At 45.9% G+C, this 23825-nt stretch overlaps 1 protein-coding gene across 1 annotated transcript in view; it reads right to left on the reverse strand.

Moving 5' to 3' along the window:
* LOC115318457 (A disintegrin and metalloproteinase with thrombospondin motifs 16-like) overlaps positions 1-23825 on the reverse strand; it is a 212994-nt gene that overhangs the window by 48023 nt on the left and 141146 nt on the right. The window contains exons 10-11 of the mRNA XM_040215034.1: positions 13093-13204; positions 11019-11186 (exon numbers count right to left, since the gene is read on the reverse strand). Coding sequence (XP_040070968.1) covers positions 11019-11186; positions 13093-13204 — 280 coding nt within the window. The remainder of the gene's footprint in view (positions 1-11018; positions 11187-13092; positions 13205-23825) is intronic.

The raw sequence follows: 23825 nt of genomic DNA on the forward strand, positions 1-23825 counted from the left end.
ACCCTCCCAGATCCACCGCAAAAGGGAACGCAGCGGGGCGCCCATTGCCATGAGAATTAGGGCCCGTAAAGGACCTCCCACTCTCCGCCTCAACGGCAGACGCGCCGAGTACCCCATGACCAAGTCCGTACTCAGCGGTCCTCCTGAGGTCCACCGCAATAGGGGGAACGCAAAGGGGTTCTTATAATCATGAGAATCCGGGGCTCCTCAGATCGTGCGAATAGTTCCTTTTTTAAAAACAGAATCGAATACGAACGGAATAATTGTGGCACCGTATTGAATACGAATACGAATCGGATAATGTTCGAGTAATAAGTATACCACTACTAAAGAAGAATACAGATGATAAAATTAGTGTGTTGTTTAAAAATGTATCCTAAATCATTGTAAAAACGCAACTAGACAATAATCATTAGAGTTAAAAGATATAACTCTATATATATACAAAATCTACTAAAATGTTAGAATGCTAAACATGAGACAACGGTTCACGCGGATAATAAACATAAAATCACAGTTTGGGCGGAACTAATTGAAAATAAATCTTACACCGTATCAGCTTTTTCCACTAACCATATGCGACTAAGGTGAGACAGTGCACTAGGCATCTAATTTTCGCAGATCAGAAAATGAGAAGGCTTGTTACGTGAGCTCAAATTAACTCTAATGCCAATGCAAAAAAAAAAAAAAAATTTTTGTTTTTTGCAGTAATGTACATTTATCGGCTTGTCACAGTGTTCGAGCACGCTGTGACCTTGGTTGCGGAAATTGCAAGGTATTTTCGCGTCGCGCATGCGAGCGTCTTATACGCTTCCTTGCCTACAGTTTGCCACCATTTAAAGGGGCTGTCGGTACGTGGCAAAAGTCGAAACTGACGGCAGTCCTAGACTTCTTCCATTAGACAACTTCGTCCATAATTCTTCGACAATGCCAAGCTGTTCAATATCAGCAACACTGAAAGCTGCTCACTGGCTTGCGATTGCTGGTCGTCAAAACTTTCTTTGGACATGAGCTGTGTTGAGTCTGGTACATCCTGAAGCATTTTATCTTAGTAGGAACTCTACATTATATTTTTCTTCCTTGATGTAGCAATTCAATTGAGAATCAAGAAAGATAACAGGGGCTTGCGGTGCTTGTGTGCTTATGTCCAGGAACCTTGCTTTCACTGATATGAGAAGATTCTGGGTCGACGCCTTGTCTTGAGTTCCATTTGCGCCCTCAGAAAGCAACATCTTCCCAAAGTGAACAATTGGAACAACCATGGCGAGTGTTTGAAAAACTCGGCACGAGCAGCTGTTGTAGCTTCTCCAACTGGTTGCAGCTCTGGCACCAAGGCTATTAAAAGACGCCATTCTTACGTGGTCAAGTTCTCAACGGTGTCAGCCTCTGCAAGTTCTAATGCAACAACGGCCTTGAGCCAGAGCAGGCGTGGCAGCATGGCGTACTCACTATTCCACCTTGTTACATCCTTTACTGGCTCAAGAGGAACCTTCATGACCACTCTCTTTTGTATATCGTGCAGTCCTGTCCTTGCACCGCTGCTCGACTTATAGTGCCCTTCTATGGCTCGAGCTTTAGTGCACATATTTGCGAACCCTTTGGTTTCTTTCTTGGCATTTTGAACGGAAAGTTGCAATGTCTGTGCAAAGCCTGCAATGTGCACCCACGGCGTTCACGCAGTCGCAGAAACCAAGTTTCAAGCGTCATCAGGGACCACAAAGCAAGAACGAGTCAAAAGTATGCCCCACTCCTCAATGACTTCCTCGATGACAGAATGCAGATTCTTTGCAGTATGGTGTTCACGTATGCAATGGCACTCAAGCACAAAACTGTTAGGCACGAAGTCCTCGCTCAGCACGTGGCACGTCACTGACTCAAAAATGTCGCCAGCTTGTAACGACGAGCTGTCAGTGGAGATCGCGATACACCCCACGTCCTTCCTTGGGAAGCTGTGCAGCAGAGTGTGGAGAACATACCTAGCAGCATCGTACATTTCGAGCACGACAGTCCTTGAGAACGACGTTCGAGGAAAAATGTTGTACTCCGGCACTGCACATTTGGTCAGCTCCAGAAAAGCTGGTTCCTCCACGACTGTGTAGCTGTGCAAGCCAGTTGCGGTAAAGCAGAAAATTGCCCTGGCTCGAACGTTCTTATTAATTACTTGAGGCCTCAGAGCCGGTACTATGCTTACGTGCTTGGACTTTGGAGTATAACGTTGTTCCGCCGTGGCAGCTCCGCTTTCATACTCCTTACGGGCCCATGGATAACACTTCAGGGGATTCAACGAAGGCGTTGTCTTGTTTGTTGGCGTCTTCAAGGTGCCGCCATGCACGAGGCATCTTGACGAGGCAGCGCGGGGGCGATCGAAACATTTCCAGACTCCGCTGCGGTTTCTCTACGAAGAAATTCCCGCTTCGACCACTTCTACTTCGCTCATACTGAGCGGCGGCACCGTTACAAACATTTCTGAAGTGTCTCCACGACACGCTCTTTGAGAAAGTGCACGACCATTATCGTTCGAAAGCGGTCCTTTATGCACGCAAGCGCAACGTGTGAGTTGAGGGAAACAGCTGCTGTTGCCGGTCATGATCATAGTCTAGGGGAAGATAGATTTCCTGTAGAGGCTTCCAGCGGGAGCCAGAGTTGTGCGTCTGCCTTCGACAAGCCGCCGCGCAGATATTCGCCAAAATCAGATCACGTGAGAAGCCGGAACATATGCCCTGCAGGAAAGTAAACGTTGCACGCGCGCCGGCGTACGTTCAACTGCTTTTGAGCAAGCCGCGCGCCTCGAACGCGCGGCGCGGCGATTCGCCGAATTCAGATACTATGAGGTTCAGGGTCAACATGCTGTGCTGGAAAGACGGCGCTACGGGGATGAACGCGCAACTCTGGCTCCTGTAGGAAGCAGGAGTTCTTGTATAGGAATTCCTAGAGTTCTGATACAGGAACTGTAGGAGTGCCGCAAGATAGCCTTGCCATCCTGCGGCACGTGTGGCAGGCTCGCCGGCACGTTGCGGGACGCTGTGAAGAATCTCAATGAGCGACACCTTAATGACTATTCTGAAATGATTCCAAAAATATTCGAAACTTTTAAAATATTTTTTTTATTCGATGAACGAATCGAATAGAGTAATATCCAATTCGCTATTTAGAAATCGTTAATATTGGCACGCCCCTAGGGGCCGCAAAATACCTATACCGCTGTCCGCCAAACCGCGGACTCGCCGAAAAGTTTACGACCGAGGCTGTACTCAGAGGGCCTCGAGAGATCCACTGCAGCAGGGGACGCAACGGGGTACTCATAATCTTGAGAATTCGGCGCCGCGAAGTACCTTCCGCCACCCATCCCAACGGCGGGCACGCCGAGTACCTCGTGACCGAGACCGCATTTAGCGGCCCTCCCGAGATCCATCGCAGTAGGGGACGCAACGGGGTTCTCATAACCGCGAGAATCCGGGCCGCGAAGAGCCTTGTGCCATCCTGCTCAAGGTCGGACGCTCTTAGTAATTCATGACCCAGACCATACTCAGCGGCCCTCCTGAGATCCACCGCAATAGTTGACGCAACGGGGCCGCAAAGAGCGTTCCGCCTTCCTGCTCTAGGTCGGACGCACTTGGTAATAATTCATGAGCCAGACCATACTCACGGCCCTCCAGAGATCCACCGCAATAGTTAACGCAACGGGGTTTTTACAACCGTGAGAATCCTGGCCGCAAACATCCTTCTGCCGTCCTGCTCAAGATCGGACGCGCTTAGGAATTCATGACCAAGACCATACTTACGGCCCTCCCGAGATCCACCGCAAAAGTTGACGCAACGAGGTTCTTATAACCGTGAGAATCCGGGGCCACAAAAAGCCTTTCGCCGTCCTGCTCAAGATGGGACGCGCTTAGTGATTCATGACCCAGACCTACTCACGGCCCTCCCGAGATTCACAGCAATAGTAGACGCAACGAGGTTCTTATAAATGTGAGAATCCGGGCCGCAAAAAGCCTTCCGCCGTCCTGCTCAAGATCGGACGCGCCTAGTAATTCATGACCGAGACCATACTCACGGCCCTCCCGAGATCCACCGCAATAGTTGACGCAACGAGGTTCTTATAACCGTAAGAATCCGGGCCGCACAAATCCTTCCGCCGCCCTGCTCAAGATCGGACGCGCTTAGTAATTCATGACCGAGACCATACTCACGGCTCTCCCGATATCCATCGCAGTTGGGGACGCAGAGGGGTTCTCATAACCGCGAGAATCCGGGCCGCGAAGAGCCTTGTGCCATCCTGCTCAAGGTCGGACGCTCTTAGTAATTCATGACCCAAACCATACTCAGCGGCCCTCCTGAGATCCACCGCAATAGTTGACGCAACGGGGCCGCAAAGAGCGTTCCGCCTTCCTGCTCTAGGTCGGACGCGCTTGGTAATTCATGAGCCAGGCCATACTCACGGCCCTCCAGAGATCCACCGCAATAGTTAACGCAACGGGGTTCTTACAACCGTGACAATCCTGGCCGCAAACATCCTTCTGCCGTCCTGCTCAAGATCGGACGCGCTTAGTAATTCATGACCGAGACCATACTTACGGCCCTTTCGAGATCCACCGCAAAAGTTGACGCAACGAGGTTCTTATAACCGTGAGAATCCGGGGCCACAAAAAGCCTTTCGCCGTCCTGCTCAAGATCGGGCGCGCTTAGTGATTCATGACCCAGATCTACTCACGGCCCTCCCGAGATCCACCGCAATAGTAGACGCAACGAGGTTCTTATAAATGTGAAAATCCGGGCCGCAAAAAGCCTTCCGCCGTCCTGCTCAAGATCGGACGCGCTTAGTAATTCATGACCGAGACCATACTCACAGCCCTCCCGAGATCCACCGCAATAGTTGACGCAACGAGGTTCTTATAACCTTAAAAATCCGGGCCGCAAAAATCCTTCCGCCGCCCTGCTCAAGATCGGACGCGCTTAGTAATTCATGAGCGAGACCATACTCACGGCTCTCCCGATATCCACCGCAATAGTTGACGCAACGAGGTTCTTATAACCGTGAGAATCCGGGCCGGAAAAATCCTTCCGCCGTCCTGATAAGATCGGACGCGCTTAGTAATTCATGACCCAAACCCTACTCACGGCTCTGCCGAGATCTGCCGCATGAAGGGTTCTAACGGGGTCCTCAAGCGTGAGACTTCGTGGTCGTAAAAAACCCTCCGCCGCCCACCCCAAAAGCGAACGCGGCGAGTACGTTATGAGTGAGACCGGGCTCAGCGAGCCTCCTGAAATCCACTGCAGCAGGATACGCGTCGGTGCTCTCCTATCCGTGAGAATCCCGGGACGAGAAAGACCTTCCGTTGCTTTCTGTAAGGGTAAACGCGCTGCGTTTCTGATGACCGACGCCGTACTGAGCGGCCCTGCCGAGGTCACCGCAACAGTTGACGCAACGGCGTTCTCTTAACCGTGAAAATCCCGGGCCGCGAAGGTCCCTCCCCTGACCGCCCCAGCGGTGGACGCCCCGAGTAATTTACGACGAGACCGTAATCAGCGAGCCTCTGGAGATCCGCTGCAGCAGAGGACCTCTACGGTTCTCCTAACCGTGAGAATGCCAAGAATGCCTCAGGGTAGCATTCTTGGCCCGTTGCTTTTAGAGCGCAGCTCTTAGGGGCCCGTTTCCGGCTTGAGCGGCGTCGGCGTCGCCGTCGGCGTCGCCGTTGGCGTCGGCGTCGGCGTCGGCGTCGGCGTAACCGCGCGGTGCATCATGGGAAATGTCCCATAATGCACCGCGCGAGCCCCCCACCGGGGTCACGTGACCCCGGGGAATCATGGGAAATGTCCCATAATGCACCGCGCGAGCCCCCCACCGGGGTCACGGGACCTCGTGGGGGGCACGTGACCCCCCGAGGTCACGTGACCCCCCGAAGTCCCGTGACTCCCCTGAGGTCACGTGGCCCCCGCCGATGTCGCGTGACCCCCCAATGACGTCATCGTCACTGATGACGTCACCGGCATCCACATCGTCATCGTCATCATCACTGATGACGTCATCATCACTGATGACGTCACCGGCATCCACATCGTCATCGTCATCATCACTGATGACGTCACCGGCATCCACATCGTCATCGTCATCATCACTGATGACGTCACCGGCATCCGCATCGTCATCGTCATCATCACTGATGACGTTACCGACATCCGCATCGTCATCGTCATCATCACTGATGACGTGATCAGTGCCGTCACTGATGTCGTCACCGGCATCCACATCGTCATCGTCATCGTCACTGATGACGTCACCGGCATCCGCATTGTCATCGTCATCATCACTGATGACGTCACCGGCATCCGCATCGTCATCGTCATCATCACTGATGACGTTACCGACATCCGCATCTTCATCATCACTGAGGACGTCATCAGCGACGTCACTGATGACGTCACCGACATTCGCATCGTCATCGTCATCATCACTGGTGAAGTCATCAGTGACGTCACTAATGACGTCATCGGTACCCGCATCGTCATCGTCATTGATGACGTCATCAGTGACGTCAGTGATGACATCATCGGCATTGGGGGTCACGTGACCCCCAAGGTCACGTGACCCCCCAAGGTCACGTGACCCCCCCCCTGGCTAGTTTAACCCCCCCCCCCCCAGTGCCCTTCCCTCCTACTCCTCAAGAGCTGCGCTCTAATTCGGCGTTACAGGGAGTTGTAAGCAGCTTTCACTTTTTTTAACTTATACGTCAATGATATCGTACATATATGTCAACAGGCGAAATTTATAATCTATGCGGACGATACTAGCATATTTCTATCGTCCAGCTCCTACGCCGAGATAACCAATATGGCAAATGATGTTCTACGTAAATTAAGCTCTTTGTCAAAACAGAACCGTCTAAAAGTTAATTCTAATAAAACTAAAGCCGTTTTCTTCTATACAAGAGGAACGCCTATCCCATTGCATCATAACATAGCGTTTAATCAGACAAACATCGAAGTTTTGGACACTATAAAAGTGCTTGGCACGTATTTCTCCAGTAACATACAATGGGACGAGCATGTTAACTTTGTACTACTCAAACTTAGTCAAATAGCTGGTATACTGAATCAAAATAGGTATATTCTTCCGGAATCAGTTAAATTATTAATCTACAATACGTTATTTGTATCTCATATTAACTATTGCCATCTTTATGGGGCACAACAACAGAATCTAACCTCCATAAATTACACTTAATGCAAAAGAGAATGATACGCGTTATTGCCAATGTCTCATACACCGAACATACTGACTACCTTTTCAAGAAATATGACATTCCAAAATTCATGACATATACCGAAGGAGGCTTATGCGAGATTTTTATTATAGCATTAGGAAAAATACCTCTACACTCTTAGAAATAGGCAACTTAGAAAAAAGGCAACCTTCGCATAAAACACGAACTCCAGACCCATGGATAGTTCCTCGTTCTCGGACAAATTATGGTGACCAAATGCTTAAGAATACTTTGCCTATACTACTAAATTCATTTGAGGAGGCTGGCACCGATATATCCTCTATAACCCCTTCTGAACTGAGATATATTTTATGTTCATTTTCTGATACCGGTGCCCTTAGAACTGCCTGAGATGAAAACGAGCTATTTCCTAGAATTGTTTTGTGTTTCTTACCCGACCTAATCATGTTAAATTGCAACTGTATACTAATGTGTGGAGCTGTATCGAATGAGTGAATCTGATTGACCAGGAAGTGTTTTGTTACTGTGTGTGAGTGTTTTGTGAGTCAAATGCTGCCATCAGTTAAAGGGGGCCGAGGGCCCCACAAGCTGCGTTTGTAGCTTTTTTCCTCGGCCTCCTCCATTCTGTAGGAAATGGAAACCAATAAAAAAAGAAAGAAAGAACTCGGGCCTCAAAAAACCTTCCGCCGTCATAAGGTCGGACGCGCTGACTAGCTCATGAACAAGACCGTACTCAGCGGGCTTCCCGTGACCTGCAGCGAGAAGGGGTGTAACTGTGTAATCAAGCAGGAGAATTCGGGGTCCTAAAGGACCATCCGCCGCCTACCCCAACGGCAGATGCGCCGAGTACGTTATGACTCAGAACATACTCACTGGGCCTCCCGAAATCTGCCGCAAGCGGGGACGCAACAGCCACGGTTGTTATAACTGTGCGAATTCGGGGCCGCAAAGGACCTTCCGCCGTCCAGCCGAATGGCGGACGGGGCGAGTACGTCATTACCGAGACTGTACTCAATTGAACAAGAGAAAAAAGAAGAGAAACACCCTTTTGCTGCGTTTGTCCTCTTTTCGCCCTTCCTCTTCTCGTGTACTTTTATACACGAACTCAACTCTCCTACGTCACGCCGCGGTGGTGGCGCGTCGGTCGCACTTCCGGTCTGAGGCGGTGGGCAGAAGTCGCAGTGCGAGACATGCATTCTTGTGTTCTTTTCGGAGAAACCAGACAAAAAACCTGCCTTCTCGTCAAAATGCTGCGACGGGGGCTGTACCAAAAGAGTCTGGAAAGGATTGAAGATCAGTTTTTATGTGTTTCTGGCTGCTCCGTTCGTCCCAGGTCGTGGTCCGTAGCCGTGAAAAGGGTAAACCAGACGCTGTCAAACTACGATTGCTTGTGCCGGAAAAACTTTGTCGTCGCAAGATGTGTTTGTTTTCTTCCAACATGAACGAGAGAAAACTTCCAAGTTGTCCGGACCACCCGCGGGTTCAGTGCGTCTTCAAATTCACACGGCCGCCTGATCGTTCGAACTTTAGTCTGCTCTTTCGAACTTGTCTGCTTTTTTCGTCTGCTCGTTCAAACAAAAGCGGCCCGTAGACCAAAGTTTGACCCGGTGACTGCAATAAGAAGTAATTGCAGGCCTCAAATGACTTAAGTAGGCTAATACCAGTTAATACCAGTGGCCATCACCGACTTGTTACGCTTGGTCTGTTCCCGCTTCCGATTTTCAGTATCGACGTCGATCGTCGCCGCTACCTTTTACACTTTTGCAGCACGAGGGACGTCGCGACCGAAAATATCTAGAAGAGTCTCATCGTGGTTTTGGCGTCCATTCTGTGGCGTTCACGGGAATGAATCGCCGCACGTCAAATTATTGACGCAAAGTTTAGCGATGTAACGAGCCTTGATAGTTTCGCTCAGGCGATTAAAGTGGTAAGACATTGCTATGAGGACGTAGAATCGACAATTCCAACGCGAAAAAGAGACTCACACAGACGTCGACAACATGACATTCCAATGGTTTGTGGACGCGGAACGCGGTGCCTCCTGCCCGCACTCCATTTCGCATGCGTTCCAACTGTCGTCTGCTCTTTCAAACTTGTCTGCGTTTTGTCGTCAGCGCGTTCAAACGACAGTTGCCCGTAAACCAAACGTTGACCCGGTAATTGCGATGGGAACTAAGTGCAGGCCTAAAAAACTTTTTTTAAGGTTGGTTGGGGTAAGTAGGCTAAGCGTAAACAGTAGATACAAGAAGATGTTGATCATTGTTACCAGTGGCCATCACCGATTTCTAATGCCCAATTCTACATGCGGTTTTCAGTATCGACGTCCACCATCTCAGCTAGGGTCCACGCTTTTGCAGCCCGAGCGACGTCGGGACTGAAAATAGTAAGCAGAATCTCATTGTGGGAGTCAGGCTTTAGCGCCCGTTCTGTGGTGTCCACGTGAAATGAATCGCCGCAAGTCACATTATGCATGCAAAATTTTGCCTCGTTAATTTTGCTGAAGCCGCTCAAGTAGTCAGACATTGTTAGGAGGACGTAAAATTAACAATTCCAAGGCGAAAAACAGCATGGGGATTCCCACCGACGCCGAAAACAACGCAATGCAGTGGTTTGTTTATGTGCGACGGCGGGCTTTTTGCCCACCGTCGACCGCCCATGCGCGGCGCCGGTGGCGACCGCTAGGGGCGTTCCGGTTTGTTTGTAAACATGAGTTGGTGTATAACTTCAGCAGGCACCTTCAGTGGCGATAATGATTTGCCCATGTTGCGGTCATGGTGTCCTGAACTTCTGCTTTTCCAAGTTTAGGTTCGACACCACGGAACTAGAGTGATAGGCTATGGTATGACAACAGCTTACGGAAATTGTGTAGTCCACGCAGCATCGGTGACAAACTAATAGACCGAACTTCAGAATACATGGAAATACGGCCTGTTCCGGAACGGCGCGCAAAGAAAAGGTGCTTCCTCTAGCCGAGTGCATCTGACTACAAATGAAATCTTGCAAAACCTGTGAAAGCAAACACAGGGCAAACGATCCGACCACACGGACGGGTCACTCGTTGGACGTCAAATTTTGCTTTACCACAGCTCCCAGTCAGCCGGGCGTGCCCCCCCCCCCCCTTTTTGCTGTTGCTGCAGTCGGGTCGCTCTAGTAATGGTTTGGTCGGCACAAACAATAATTTGGAAATTAGAGGGCATCACTTAAGTTCCTTTATGATTTTCTATTTTGTGAAAACCTGGACACGTTGTATCGGATGGCTAATATGCTCGTACTATTGTGCCAGTTGCATTTAATTCTGCAACAATATGTACTAATGGCGTCCGGTCTTCCCTACCGAAATAAAATGTATAATGTATGTACTTTGTTTTTACTAAGCTAACTGTGTATCGGAACCTGCATTCTACATGGACCAGTCTTCCGTCCGTCTTTCGTCGCATAAGCACAGTTCCCGCCATGGCCACGTGCAAAGAAAAAGGCCTGGAGCGGAGCCGGTTGGTTTGCCATGCTTCCTTGAACACCGGCTGAATGTAGAGAAAACACGGAAGCGCCAGCAGTGTGGTTCCTTGTTTTCTACTCTCCTTCGCGTTTCCTCTACGTTCAGCTGGTATTCAAGGAAGCAAAAAAAAAAAAAAAAAAAAAAACGAAATCAAGTCACAAATAACAGGCAGTTCATTGGTGCACAGAGCACGCAACTTCCACCTTCCTGTCGCGTTATGGGTAAACGTTTTGTACCAGGCTCAACAAAAAAAAACCTTATCGTGCTTAATATTATAAAATTTGTGATTCAATACTTACGACATAAATGCAGTCATATGTTCCCTGGAACAATTCGAGAACTTTCGATTGCCGGGCTCTGAAGGATGCATAATGAAGTGATCATTCGTTCTAACTTTGCGGCAGTTCCTTCTTGGCGGAAGATATTTATTCCACGTATACGTTTTTCCATCGTGAGGCGCCCCAAGACTGTAATATTAGGAAGTAAAAATTGATATCATTAGGTTTTGCTGGGGTGCACCTTCATACACCGGTACTGCTTTCTCTGTGTGAATCGCTTTTTTCTCTCCTTTAATTCGATGGTTCACGGCTAGTGACACGTGGCCGATTAACTGTAGGGTTCATTACTTTCCCAATTTGACCCCATAGTTTTCAATAGAAGTTCTCTCAAGTATAAAAAGACCAAACTCCAATATCTCTCTTTTTACAAGTCACAGAAGAAAATTACTGTAAATTTTATGTCATCAGTTTTGTATATCGAAATACAGATCGCATATTTTCATAACTACTTACAATTGTTTCTGTGTAGAATCAATTATCTAAACATCACCTGTACGCACAATTTACGACCCCCGAACTTTAAAATATTGTATTGTATGTGTATTTATAACATATTTCGTGGGCTGGCAGGAGGTAAATGAAACATAAAAAAGTGTCCGTACGCCACACAGGTTTGGCATGGCAACACACATGCAGAACACTAGAGTGGAAAAGGAAGATGCTAGGAATGTTAAAGCAATATTCACATTTATGTTCAAAATATATTAGCAATTTTTAAGGATTACAAATCTTTGTTTTTAGCAAAATGAAAAAAAAAATGTGCGGGTGTTGCTCTAGGAGATGGAAGATTTGGTGCCTTCCGCTTTGTTCGACCTAATGCTGAACATATTTTGTTGCCGAGAATAGAATCCGTCTCAGGTTATACGCAGTATCACCTCTTATTATTTTTCTTTTAGAGAAAAGTTGTAAAGATGAAAAATTACTTAGGTATGGTTAACATGTGTTAGCTGGTGCATAGTTGATAAACGATGCTTCTAAAAATAAGCCACTGCACGATCTTTATTAGAACGGTAATAGAAATTAAAGTGGATTTATGGGTAGTATATTGAACGGTTTAGTTATATTAGAGAGACGTCGTTATTCATGAAGTAAGCTGATCGCGATGAAAAGAGCTCAACCGAGCATAAATGCATGTGCTGGCTCGTGCAGAGTCAATGAAACTACACAACACACTCAAGCACACACACACACACACACACACACGAACACACACAGACACATACACACACACAATTTGGCGATTCAGCCTTAACGGTTTGCACGAGCGGAACCTAATGCCGATGTCACACATATATAGCCCGCTTTGTTCTCTCAAAATTGTGTATTCGTATTTTTGTATATTCAATTCATGCTGATTTGTACTAAGCTATGTGAATAAATTAACTAAATAATCTTTCGATACGCTTTTATATGTTAGAGTAGTGTTGCTCTGGTTATATGCGTCCGGTACTTAGAGAACAATTTTATTTTATTTTTGACATTTTGAGAGACGTACGAAGTGCTTTCAGTGTTAAATAGATTACCACAGACAGCAACCTAAATATCTGAGTTACCTAATTATTTTTGAATCATTATGTAGTGAACGAAAGACTAAGTATTTACATTTTCAATTCCTTAAAACCAAAGTGTGGCAATTGCTATGTTCAGAATTACAGACAAAGCAACAAATTTTATTAAAAAATAAAACTACGATATGGAGTATTAGAGAATGCTTAAAAAGAGGCGGGAATGAACATTTAACTGTTTTATTTGATATCAGTAAGGTTTATTTGCCATATAAAGTACCAATGGGGGAATGTTGGATATCGGGACACAATCCGAGATATGTATCTCGGACACAACCCGAGGCACACATTTGGGACCGTATTTGGAGATCCGTATCGTAGATACAAACCTCCGGGTAATATCGGAGTTTTGTATCTCCGATCGTATCAGCACCGATTAGAAGTGCAGAGTTTCAACATTCGCTGCTAGAAAGGAATGGACATTTTAGTTATTTCTCTCAACAGACGACAAGCTCCTTAGTTAAACTTACGCATGTCCCAGTTCGTGTGGCAAGAGGCTCACCATTCCAAACGACATGGGGACGTCCTCCACCATTAGAATGCTATAATTGGCATTGCAAACGCCACCGAGACGAGCCTGCCCTGAAATAGAAAAACAATATTCAGATTTTGTCAGAATACAACTTTTGAAAGTACTAGCATTCTACTTTTATTACTTTGTTGCGTACACTCGCGATCCAATCGAAAGACAAGACGCGGTTGCCAACAGCTCTTTACTGATAATAGAGAGTTTTAGGGAAACGTCGCGAATCTTAAATCGGCACGGAAACAATCAACAATCAACGTGCGCAAAAACGCGTCCTCATTTCAATGACGAAAATGCAATTTAGCTTGGCAAAATAGGTCTTAGTGTCTGTATGACCGACATTTAAGCCTATTCGCATACTTGAGGAGAAACCAGCAAATAATTTGCCGAGTAAGAACGTAAGAAACAAAAATTGACTAAACACACAAATGTCCTAAGCTTGTATTTCTAAAATAGTATCGTAAACCCCCTGAAAAGTTTGATATGCTAATTTGGATTGGTTGTCGAGAACTAAAAGAGAAAAAATGAAAGCCGTTTAAAAAAATCCCTGTACCGCCGGTTAGAGCGCAGCTCTTGAGGAGGATGGAAGCGTACTGAGGGATAGGTGACTCCTTGAGGTCACGTTACCTCAGGGGGGGTCGTGTAACGTCAGGGGGTTCACGTGACCTCGGGGGAGGGGGTCACGTGACCCCAGCCATTCCCGTGACCTCAGGGGGGTCAAGTGACTTCAGGGGGTTACGTGACCACGGGGGGGGAGTCACGTGACCTCGCGGTTACGGCGACGCCGACGCCGACGACGACGACGCTGAAGCCTGAAACGGGCCAATAAGAGCTGCGCTCCAAAGGGGAAAAGATGGTCGAAGTGCAGGAGAGGTGGTGCGCATGAATCACAATCTCAACCTTATGATGGGGAATTCATTGCTTGTATATTTTGGGGAGAGGCGACGTCTTGGGTGGTCTAGGGAGTTCCGTATAAAAGCCATGCATAAATGTTCACCTGAGTTTCAGGCGCTATCTGTACGAATTCTTCCGCATCAGGGTTTAAAACTCATAATACAAAAATTGGGTTGGTTGTCGAGAGGATTGGGATGCGAAGCTCTAAATGTGAATTCACGTTCAGATTTTTCTTTTAAATCTTCGTGTCTCCTTGGTGATTGTTGTAGCGCCTCGGCGAGCTTACTTGTCAGGTCACTATTTTTTTCATACTTCTTCTGCAATTTCCTTTTCGATAAAACAAAAGCAAGTACTAGAACTCGACTTACATGTTATGAAGAACAGCGTGTCCAATCTGTAAGCACTGCCTCGTGTCCCTACCATAGCGTGAGTCAGAGTACTTACGATCGGTGGCGGTCGCTTGGGCCGATTGTATAGACTACTAGCGATTGACTACTACTGTTTGTGTGTGCTACATACATGCTTCCCGACGGAGTCAGCGACGAGTGACTGGCTAGAGTTCTTGTAAGATAATACTAAGGTCTGCAAAGGGTAAGAATGTGCACTTATTTATAAAAATAAATATAATTTCCAGAAAGAAAAAAAAACGCAGCAACGATAGGAAGCTATAAAATGCTTTCAGTGAAAAGACGGTGAGAGTGCAGGCGAGCTGGTGGTAGCTAATCATGTCGTATTACACCTGAGACTGCGGTGGAAGAAATCGGAAGAACTTTCAGTAGAAGGAACAGACACAGAGAACGTCTTTCTGAGACGTTCTCTGTGTCTGTTCCTTCTACTGAAAGTTCTTCCGATTTCTTCCACCGCAGTCTCAGGTGTAATACGATATAAAATGCTTTCGCAACTTCTTTCACGGAGCTGCCACTGCAGGCACCGAGGAGACACATAAAATAAATTTAAAAAGAAGGTGAATGAGTGTTTTAATTGTTTTATGGTGTGAAACTAAACGTTATAAATATTAAGAAGAGAAAAAGCAAAATTGCCAATTGCTTGAGCCCAGAACTCCATGTACCGAAAGAAGGGGTCCCGGCCCCCTTGGCTCCCAGAGGAAGTTAAGACCTCGGACATTTCAGAGGTTTATGAACTTTTGACAAACGTACGCTGAAGGGCTTTTTCTTTTTCATTTGATTCTCTTTCTTAAGATCTTCCTCGGCAAAAACCTTTATGCATCAGTCCCCAGGTACGCACCCACACATCTCTTCGATCGTATTTCCAGCCTCTTCGTCTTTTTTTGGCGCAGCGGTGGAGAATTCTTGTGAATGAACCGTGTACTCGTTTTTACACACGTTATTTGCGATCGTATTCGTACCGATCGGCTATGCAAAGGTATTTCTTAAAACTTTCTACTGCCTTGAAACGGAGAGCGGGCTGTGTGTGTGCTTCGCGAACCAAGCGTGGTGGGGCGTGAGATAAGGCATGTAAACGAACACGGCTGGTGCTCCATGATGGTGCCAGGGGAAGTGGCTCACGATTTCATGTTCACCTTCAGGCCTGTTGTCACCATATAAACGTGGAAGCTTGGTGAATATATAGCATTGCTGTAGATAGCACTAAAACGTTCCCGGATGCTAGCCTTTTATTGAATCCGGTACTTGCGATTGTTTTCAATATGTTGTAAATGAATTAGTAAATACTAAGTGCTTTCAGAGGGCGAACATGCTTATCAAGATATAAAACTCACCTAACTTATAGACAATTTTCGCCCCTTCGATAAATTGCTTTCGGCTTCACCTGTGTGATCTTACCGCGATCGCATTGGTTCCTGGTTAAGATCTTCCTACCAGTAACGATATTCTTTGAAGCGCCGACTGCGTGACGGTGCAGAGTTCAGAAAGCGAATAGCGGCGCACAGCAGAAGACTGAACTGAATGACGCCATTCTGTTCCAGTAGAATCTGCTTTGTCATTTGTAATGGTTGTTGCTACTTGTAAAACAAATTATTAGGGACTTTACGACCGCCACGTTATAAGCGCCCCCTGAAAGTCGCTGCATTGAACCGTGTGATATAGAACTTGATTTTTGGCCAAACATCCAAATTCCGCATATGGTTCGCCAAATACTTCAAATACAGTGTCATTTTGGAAAAAAGAAAATGAAACCTAGCACCCAAGTGTTGATTGTGGAGAATGCCAGTGACCCTTATCTGTTCACTGCCCGAACAACTTTCATCTTGATGGTATTGTGGGTACACGGGTGCGTGTGTCATCGTGCCGTAGCCAATTTCTATCGCGTACTAAGATGCACATTAATATTACCTACGATATTTTTTTTGAGCTTCACCAGTCTGAAATAAGAACTTATGTCAATGACGCACTTCAATTTGATGACGATCAGCGCAGACAAGTGATTTCCTTTTGGTTTGTCTGTACAGGGGAGAAGGGGAGGGGGTGGCCGCTAGCCATTTATAATACTAATAGTCCTCCATCAAAGTTCTACCCGTTTTTAAACTTCCGTGCCGCTAAAAATCTTAGTTCCTCCTATATCTTCATTACCCTATGCCTCCTCAAGCATCGCGAGGACCTCTGTAGAAGATTTATCTCTGTTTAGGCAAAGTTTCACTTTCAATTTTTTTTTTTTTAAATCTATGCAGGATGTAACTAATACACCGCGACTAGATAGTACGTTGTAAGCTTTCTGATCTGTGCCACTCACGCCATAGGAAGATAAAGATTTTGGAAAACCGGAAAACCGACGCGTGGAGGACAGCGGATCGAGGACCCCTCTGCTATCACTGGGGTGAAGCCGACCACATTTACTGTCGATGCCCCTACCGAGGACTCGCGCTGCGAGGATTCCACCCGAACGACCCACGCCCCCGTTATGGTGAACGCCCTAGGGAGATCGATGAGTATCTGCGACGACCTCAGTCGCCCGAGCCTGCGTCCCGCCGAGAGTTCCGGTCGCCGTCGCCGCGACGTCCAGCTTCGCCGATGCACCGACCCCGACGTGAAAGCCTGTCACCCCTCGCTCCTCGCCGGAGAAACTAGGCGCCGCAACCCCTGGAGGTGGAGTTGCCGAAGACGACCGACGTAGAGAGCCTCCAAGAACGACAGAGCGCTCCCACTCTCCCGACGCTACGCATCACAACGACGCTCCTGCATCGGTGTCCAACAACCTAAACGTTGTTCTCGACGGCCTCGACGCATCGGCACTCGTGGACAACGGAGCAGACTACTCAGTCTTGAGTGGGAGGCTCTCCCGCCGCCTTCGAAAAGTCATGATGCCGTGGGATGGACCACAAATAAGAACCGCCGGAGGACACCTCATTACACCAGTCGGCAGATGCACTGCTCGCGTCGAGATCCATGGTGAGACGTGCCCTGTCAAGTTCGTCGTTCTGCAAGACTGTTCGAGGAAGGTTATTCAAGGAATGGACTTTCTCTGCGAGTATGGCGCCGTCATCGACCTCGGAGCAAACCGGCTAACTCTACGAAAACCTGTTTCACCACCGGAAAAACCCAAAGCGACGTCATCCGCGGTAACTGTTTTCGTGCCTGTCGGGATCACCGAAGCTTTCTGCGGCGAAGTTCTGCTCGAGGGGAGGCTCCAGTTGCTTCTAGGAAGAGGAATAGGCGTCGCGAGAGTAGTAGCTGAACTTCAGGATGGCCGCACTGTGGTCTTCGTGACGAACTTCCGAAACGAATTACAACACGTCACAAAAGGTGCAGCCGTTGGCCACGTCAAGGAACTCCAGAGCTCCGCCGAAATCGCCGCCGTTACTGGCAAATCCCCGCCACCTCAGCAAGACAGTACGTCGCCAGTGCAGCTCGACATTCACCCTAGCTCCCGGGCCCGAAACGAAATCAGCTGATCAACCTCCTCGCTGAATACCGTGAGTGCTTTGCGACGTCGTCGAATGTGCGCCGAACCGCCGTTGCGAAGAACTGCATCGCTACCGAGGACGACGCGCGCCCTGTGCATCGATCTCCATACAGAGTCTCCGTTAAAAAAAGGCAGGTGATCTAGGAGCAAGTTCAATAGATGCTGAACGACGACATAATTCAGCCTTCAAGTAGTCCTTGGGCCTCTCCAGTCGTACTGGTTAAGAAGAAAGAATAAATAAAAAGTCAGTCCGTTGACTGCGAATCGAACCTACACCTTCCGCTGGATCATCGTCGCCACAGATTACCTCACACGGTACGCCGAAACGAAAGTTCTTCCTTCCAGAACTGCTGTGAAAGTTGCCAAGTTTTTCATTGAATCTATCGTCCTCCAGCACGGCGCTCCCGATGTCTTGATCTCAGACCTTGGATCCTCGTTCATGGCCCAGCTGACACAAGACGTCCTTCGTCTCAGCCACTCCAGCCATCGTCGCACCACGGCGTACCACTCGCAGACCAGCGGGCTGACGGAAAGACTCAACAAGATTATCGCCGACATGATCGCCATGTACTTCGACGTGGAGCATAAGACATGGGACGAGGTGTTGCCGTACGTCACCTTTGCCTACAACACGGCCGTGCAAGAGACCACTGGGGTTACGCCCTTTCAACTGGTTCATGGTCGCAAAGTGACGACAATGCTGGACGCGATGTTACCCCACGAAACGGCTGTCGACGGAAGCGACGACGCCCAGGTGGTCGCCCAGCGCGCAGAAGTCCGTCAGCTCGCCAGACTCCGCATCCAAGCCCAACAAGGCATCGACACTGGCCGCGACAACCTTTGTCGTCGGGACGTCCACTTCCAGCGGGAGACAGGGTGTGGGTGTGGACACCGATCTGCCGCCGTGGTCTCAGCGAAAAACTCCTGAAGCGATACTTTGGACCCTACAAAGTGCTTCGTCGACTCGGGGATCTGAAGTACGAGGTGATGCCCGACGGTACACGGACTTCATCACGCCGCCCTCCACGACCGGAAGTCGTTCTCGTCGTGCGCCTCAAGCCGTACTACGATTGATAGGAGTGTGAATTGTGTTGTTTTGCACAAGTCCACGTAGTTTGTCATTACTATTATTTTTTTTGCTGTTTTTGTTTCCCGACACGTCGCATCGAGACGATGCGCTTTTAAAGGGCGGAGTAATGCCACGTGCGTCGGCGAGCAAGCGCGTGCTTAACCGAGTGGTTACCGCGCTTGACTGTCGCGCGGAAGGTGTATGTTCGATTCCAGTTAACGGACTGTGTTTTTATTTATTCTTTCAAATTGGCCTTCTCGTAAGGTCGAGAACATTCCCGTCTGATCAAGTTCCGAATGTTCTACGCACGGAACGTTCTACCTCGAATGATCCAGAAACCTACGAGGGTACATAATAAGGGACTCCGCGAGGCAAGCGGAGTGAGCTCGCCCCAGCGTCGACTCTGCTGTTTCGCCGACTTCGACGCCCGCGACGCTCTCTGTTGTCTTCTGTTTCCTTCTTATTTTTGGGCACAAGTTCGCCCCATTTAAAGTTTAGTTTCTTCAGTTATCATTGCCTCATTCGTTGTCATTCCTAACAATATCGTTCCCTCCACCTCTGGGCTACCCCCCCCCCCCCCCCCCCCGCCGGCCTGTAGCCTCTTCTTCGGCAACTTTGCATGGCGCTTGCTCACGTTTCAGCCCACCCCCACCCCGTTAGATTGAACCAGGGCATGGGAGATACACTTTCCGTACGGGACTCGGGTGTAACAAGTCCGCCGCGCTGTGCAGATAAGACGGGAGGCAGCAGCAGCACGAGAACTGCAAAGGGCGCAAGACCAACGCACGAGAGGTTGTGTATCCCTAGGCACCACAGGCCAATTATGCCAATATTGAGAATATCTTCGAAAAAGAGTGCCATCATCGGCCCAGTGTTTCCAGCCTGTAACCAATACTGGAAATGTTTTAGGCATATAGGGCCATGTCGGCCCCATCGTCACCTAAATCAGCAATATTGAGAATCAATTGGGGTTCACTTGGATAAATTGAAAACCACTTCCAAAATGGTGCCATTGAGGTACCAATGTCATCCAATATTGGATGGTCATTGGCACCCCAACGGATAGATTGGATACAACATACAATATAGTTTCAATGAAATAAGTGTCTTGTTTTTTATTAGGCAGTCATTGTCACCCTCTTGCATAAACTGAAAACCACTTTTAATGAACTTTCAATGAGCTTCTATGTTGTCAAATATGGGGTTTACTAAACCTCCGATTGTATAAAAAAACATTTTTGTTCTATAAAGAATTCAAGCAGAATAGTCTCCCACTCACAAAATAACGGAAAGGGATATACATGCGAAAGACGTCTTTATCAAACCGTAAAGCAAGATATATTGAAGGACCATTAAGACATTTTGTAAAAATAACGAAATTGAAATAGTCGCATTACCAATACGTGGTTAAATTGAATTCCAGAAGTATTTTGCAAACTCACACTTCCGTACTCTATGTATACTGATTTTGAATTGGTTCGTCTGCCAATAGATGAGAATGCAGGAAAAAATAACACTACACCAAAATCACATACCATTCAGTTTCGGAATTTGTTTTCAGTGCTTACGATACCATAAACGTTCCGCAGTAAATTTATCGTAATGCAAACATCGCAAATATGTTTTGTGTGTGAAAATATTACAATATTTGTTAAGGAAATTCGGAAATTGCTGACGATAAACAAAGAAATGATTCCTGAAAATGACAAAGACTAAGAAATACACGAGAATGGTCATGAATGCTACATATCTCTAAAAGCATTCAAGGAAAACAAGGTACACGATGACGATCGTTGGACTAGACAATATGAAGTCCCAGCCTGTATAATTTGCAATGACAATTATTATGCCTCAATGATTATTTCAGTTTACTTTCATAGCTTACCCGGATATGACTGTCATTTATTTATAAAAAAAAACACCGTGGGTTACGACAAACCAGATTGGAAGCAGGAACTGTAAGAACAGTTTAGGAAATATTTGAATTGAGATTTGTGGCTAGTTTTAAATTTGTCAAAAGTTTTAATGAACTCATTTCAAACCTAACTAAGAAACAGTTAAGAGAGGCCTCCAAATATTTCAATAACTCCATCCTGTTTCAAAAACGTTACTCCACTTTTGATCACATAGATTAGCGTAAAAGGTATGATGAAACCGGATTTTTTTTAAGAGATATCTTTGCAAGTAAGATGACAGGAGATGAAATAAAAAAAAAAATACGAAAGAGGATTAACCTTCTATACAAAATCTGTAAAACACTAGGAAAGTATTCTGATCTTTATCTCAAACAATATGTTTTATTGCTCACAATAGTATTCGAGAACTTCCGGGATGTATGTCTGAAAACATGTATTAGAGCTATGTTTGTTCTATAAGACTCCTTGTTTAGCGTGGGACACCGTGTTAAAGATTGTTAAAATTAAACTTCAAAAGATTACAGATATGAATATGTCCTGTATGATAGAGAAATAATTAAGAGGTGGAATGACCGATGTAAAACACAAATATGCGGAAGCAAATAACAAATATCTACCAGATTACGATCCAACCTCACCATCACACTATCTAGTTAGATACAAATAACCTAAATGGATAGGCCTTATCCCAATCGTAGGCCTATGTTGATTTCGAGTACATAGATCCTCATATGCTCCTATTAAAAGAGTATGGTTACATCCTCGAAGTCGACCTCAAATACCCGGAATAATTACACAATGATTTTTCATTTGCACCAATTAAATGAACTGAAAAACTTCTTTTAACTGTAAGAGATAAAAATAAATACGTCGTTGATTACGTGGCCTTCAAGAAATACAATAGACTTGGATTAAAAGTAACTTAAATACAAAGCCATTTAGATCTAAAAAGAAACCTTTTATCAAGGATTACATAGTCCAAATCAGAAAACTGCGAAGTCAAAGTAAAATGCCTTTGAAAAATACTTTTTTTTAAGGTCAATAAACAATGCTGTATATGGAAAGACAATGGACAACGTAAGAAACAGACAGTTTATAAAATTAGTTTCATAGCTCAAAAAGCTTTAAAAACATGTAGAAAAAATAAACTTTAAATCCCGAAAAATATTTAGTGCGGATTTGCTTTCCATTCATTTTCACAACATAAAAAATGGTTGCTGACAGGCCATAATGCAGGGTGCTTTTTTTTTTTTTTATTCTTGCAGATTTGTTAAAAAAAGCCATGAAAGCTACACTTATGCGGTTTGTGCGAGTGAGTTATACGTCCAGTGGGATATTATGTGGGTGGCTAATTTTTGGAGTAAGTCGGCTAATTAATTCAAATTTGCTAATTAACTTTTTAATAAGTGAAAATAGACATATGGTTCCAATAAGAAGCTTGCTCGGCGTCGTCTAAAATCCCTAATCAGTCATTTTCACAAAAAAGTTCAGCCCGTGAGAAGCGTAGCAGTGCACTAATATACCACTCGTGGAGCAGATACAAGGCTAGCGGTTTCGGTAAGGCGTCCGCGCAATTCTTTCGTGTCTTATCTAGCCCCAGCCTTTTACCTGCTCCACGAGTGGTAGCTTCAGCGCACTACTGCGCTTCACACGCGCTCAAAGTCTTTCTAAAAATCACTGATTTAGGGGTTTTGGACGACGCTCAGCAAGTCTCTAACTGGAACCATATATCTATTTTCAATGATTAAAAAGTGAATTAGTGAATTTTTGTTAATTAGCAGACGTATCGCAAAGATCAGCCCTAGCGCTGGATTAGACTTATCGCAAAGATTAGCGCAAACCACATAAGTGTAGCTTTCACGACTTTTTTTTAAAACAAATCTGCAAGAATAAAAAAACGGTATATTGGGGTCTGATTTCTAGATTTTTCAAGGACCTTGTCCGACTTCGTGAATTGTGTGGTGGCCTCAATGATAACTATGCAGTAATAATATAAACGAAAAGAAACTTCCCTATAATGGCTTAAAACTCCTCTAAATTGCTGCTGATTTCGGTTTCCTCTAAAGATGTTGCCTCTTTGGAAGAATGGGGAATGTGATCTCGCAACATTCGCTTTGATTCAGACACCCCCCGGGTTATTTCAGATAAGATCGACCAAAGGGTGGCTCGTCGACATTTTTAAATCAACTTATGTTTTTATACGGTATTTTCTAGTGTCAGGTATAAACAAATCTAAATTTAGTTTTGACCAGAAAAAATATTTGGGGACAGAAAAAATCCCAAGGGATAGAGAGGTGGAAGTTGCATTAACGCGCACTGATGGAGGGGAAACATTTGAGAGTTAATAACTAAAACGATAACATTAGGAGAATTATAATACTTTTTAGACGCATATTATGGGTACAGCTTGTTTGTAATACAAAGTAATGATGTTCAATTAAATTTCATTTATATTCTAAAAATTGCCTAACATGGCTGCTCGAACGACAAATGGCAAAATTTGGAAGGCTGTATCTCATGAAATAATTTACTCATTATTATATATTTGCAGATAGTATTCAACTTATCTGTGGATATTATTTAAAATAAATAAGGTATGTGAGTTATACGATAGTCCCGATATATTGAGGCAAACTTGAGAAAAACATCAAACAACGAAAAACTCCGATAAAAACAAAATATATCCTATTTATTAAAATTTGGGTAGCCTTTTATACTCTATTTTGGCATTCATTTCTATTAAAAATATGTTGCATTATTTGATTGAGAAATAAGAAACAACTCCCAAAAATAGGGTTCTTTTTCAAAGCCTATTCTTAGCTGTGTCCTACACAAGAAGTGACTTTGAGTTCCAGTTTCATGAAATTAACACAGATCTTTTATATTTTTTATTTAGATGAGGCCACTGATTTTGATAGA

This window comes from Ixodes scapularis, unplaced genomic scaffold (genome assembly GCF_016920785.2).
Source record: "Ixodes scapularis isolate PalLabHiFi unplaced genomic scaffold, ASM1692078v2 PGA_scaffold4__175_contigs__length_147842914, whole genome shotgun sequence".
Lineage (NCBI taxonomy): Eukaryota > Metazoa > Arthropoda > Arachnida > Ixodida > Ixodidae > Ixodes > Ixodes scapularis.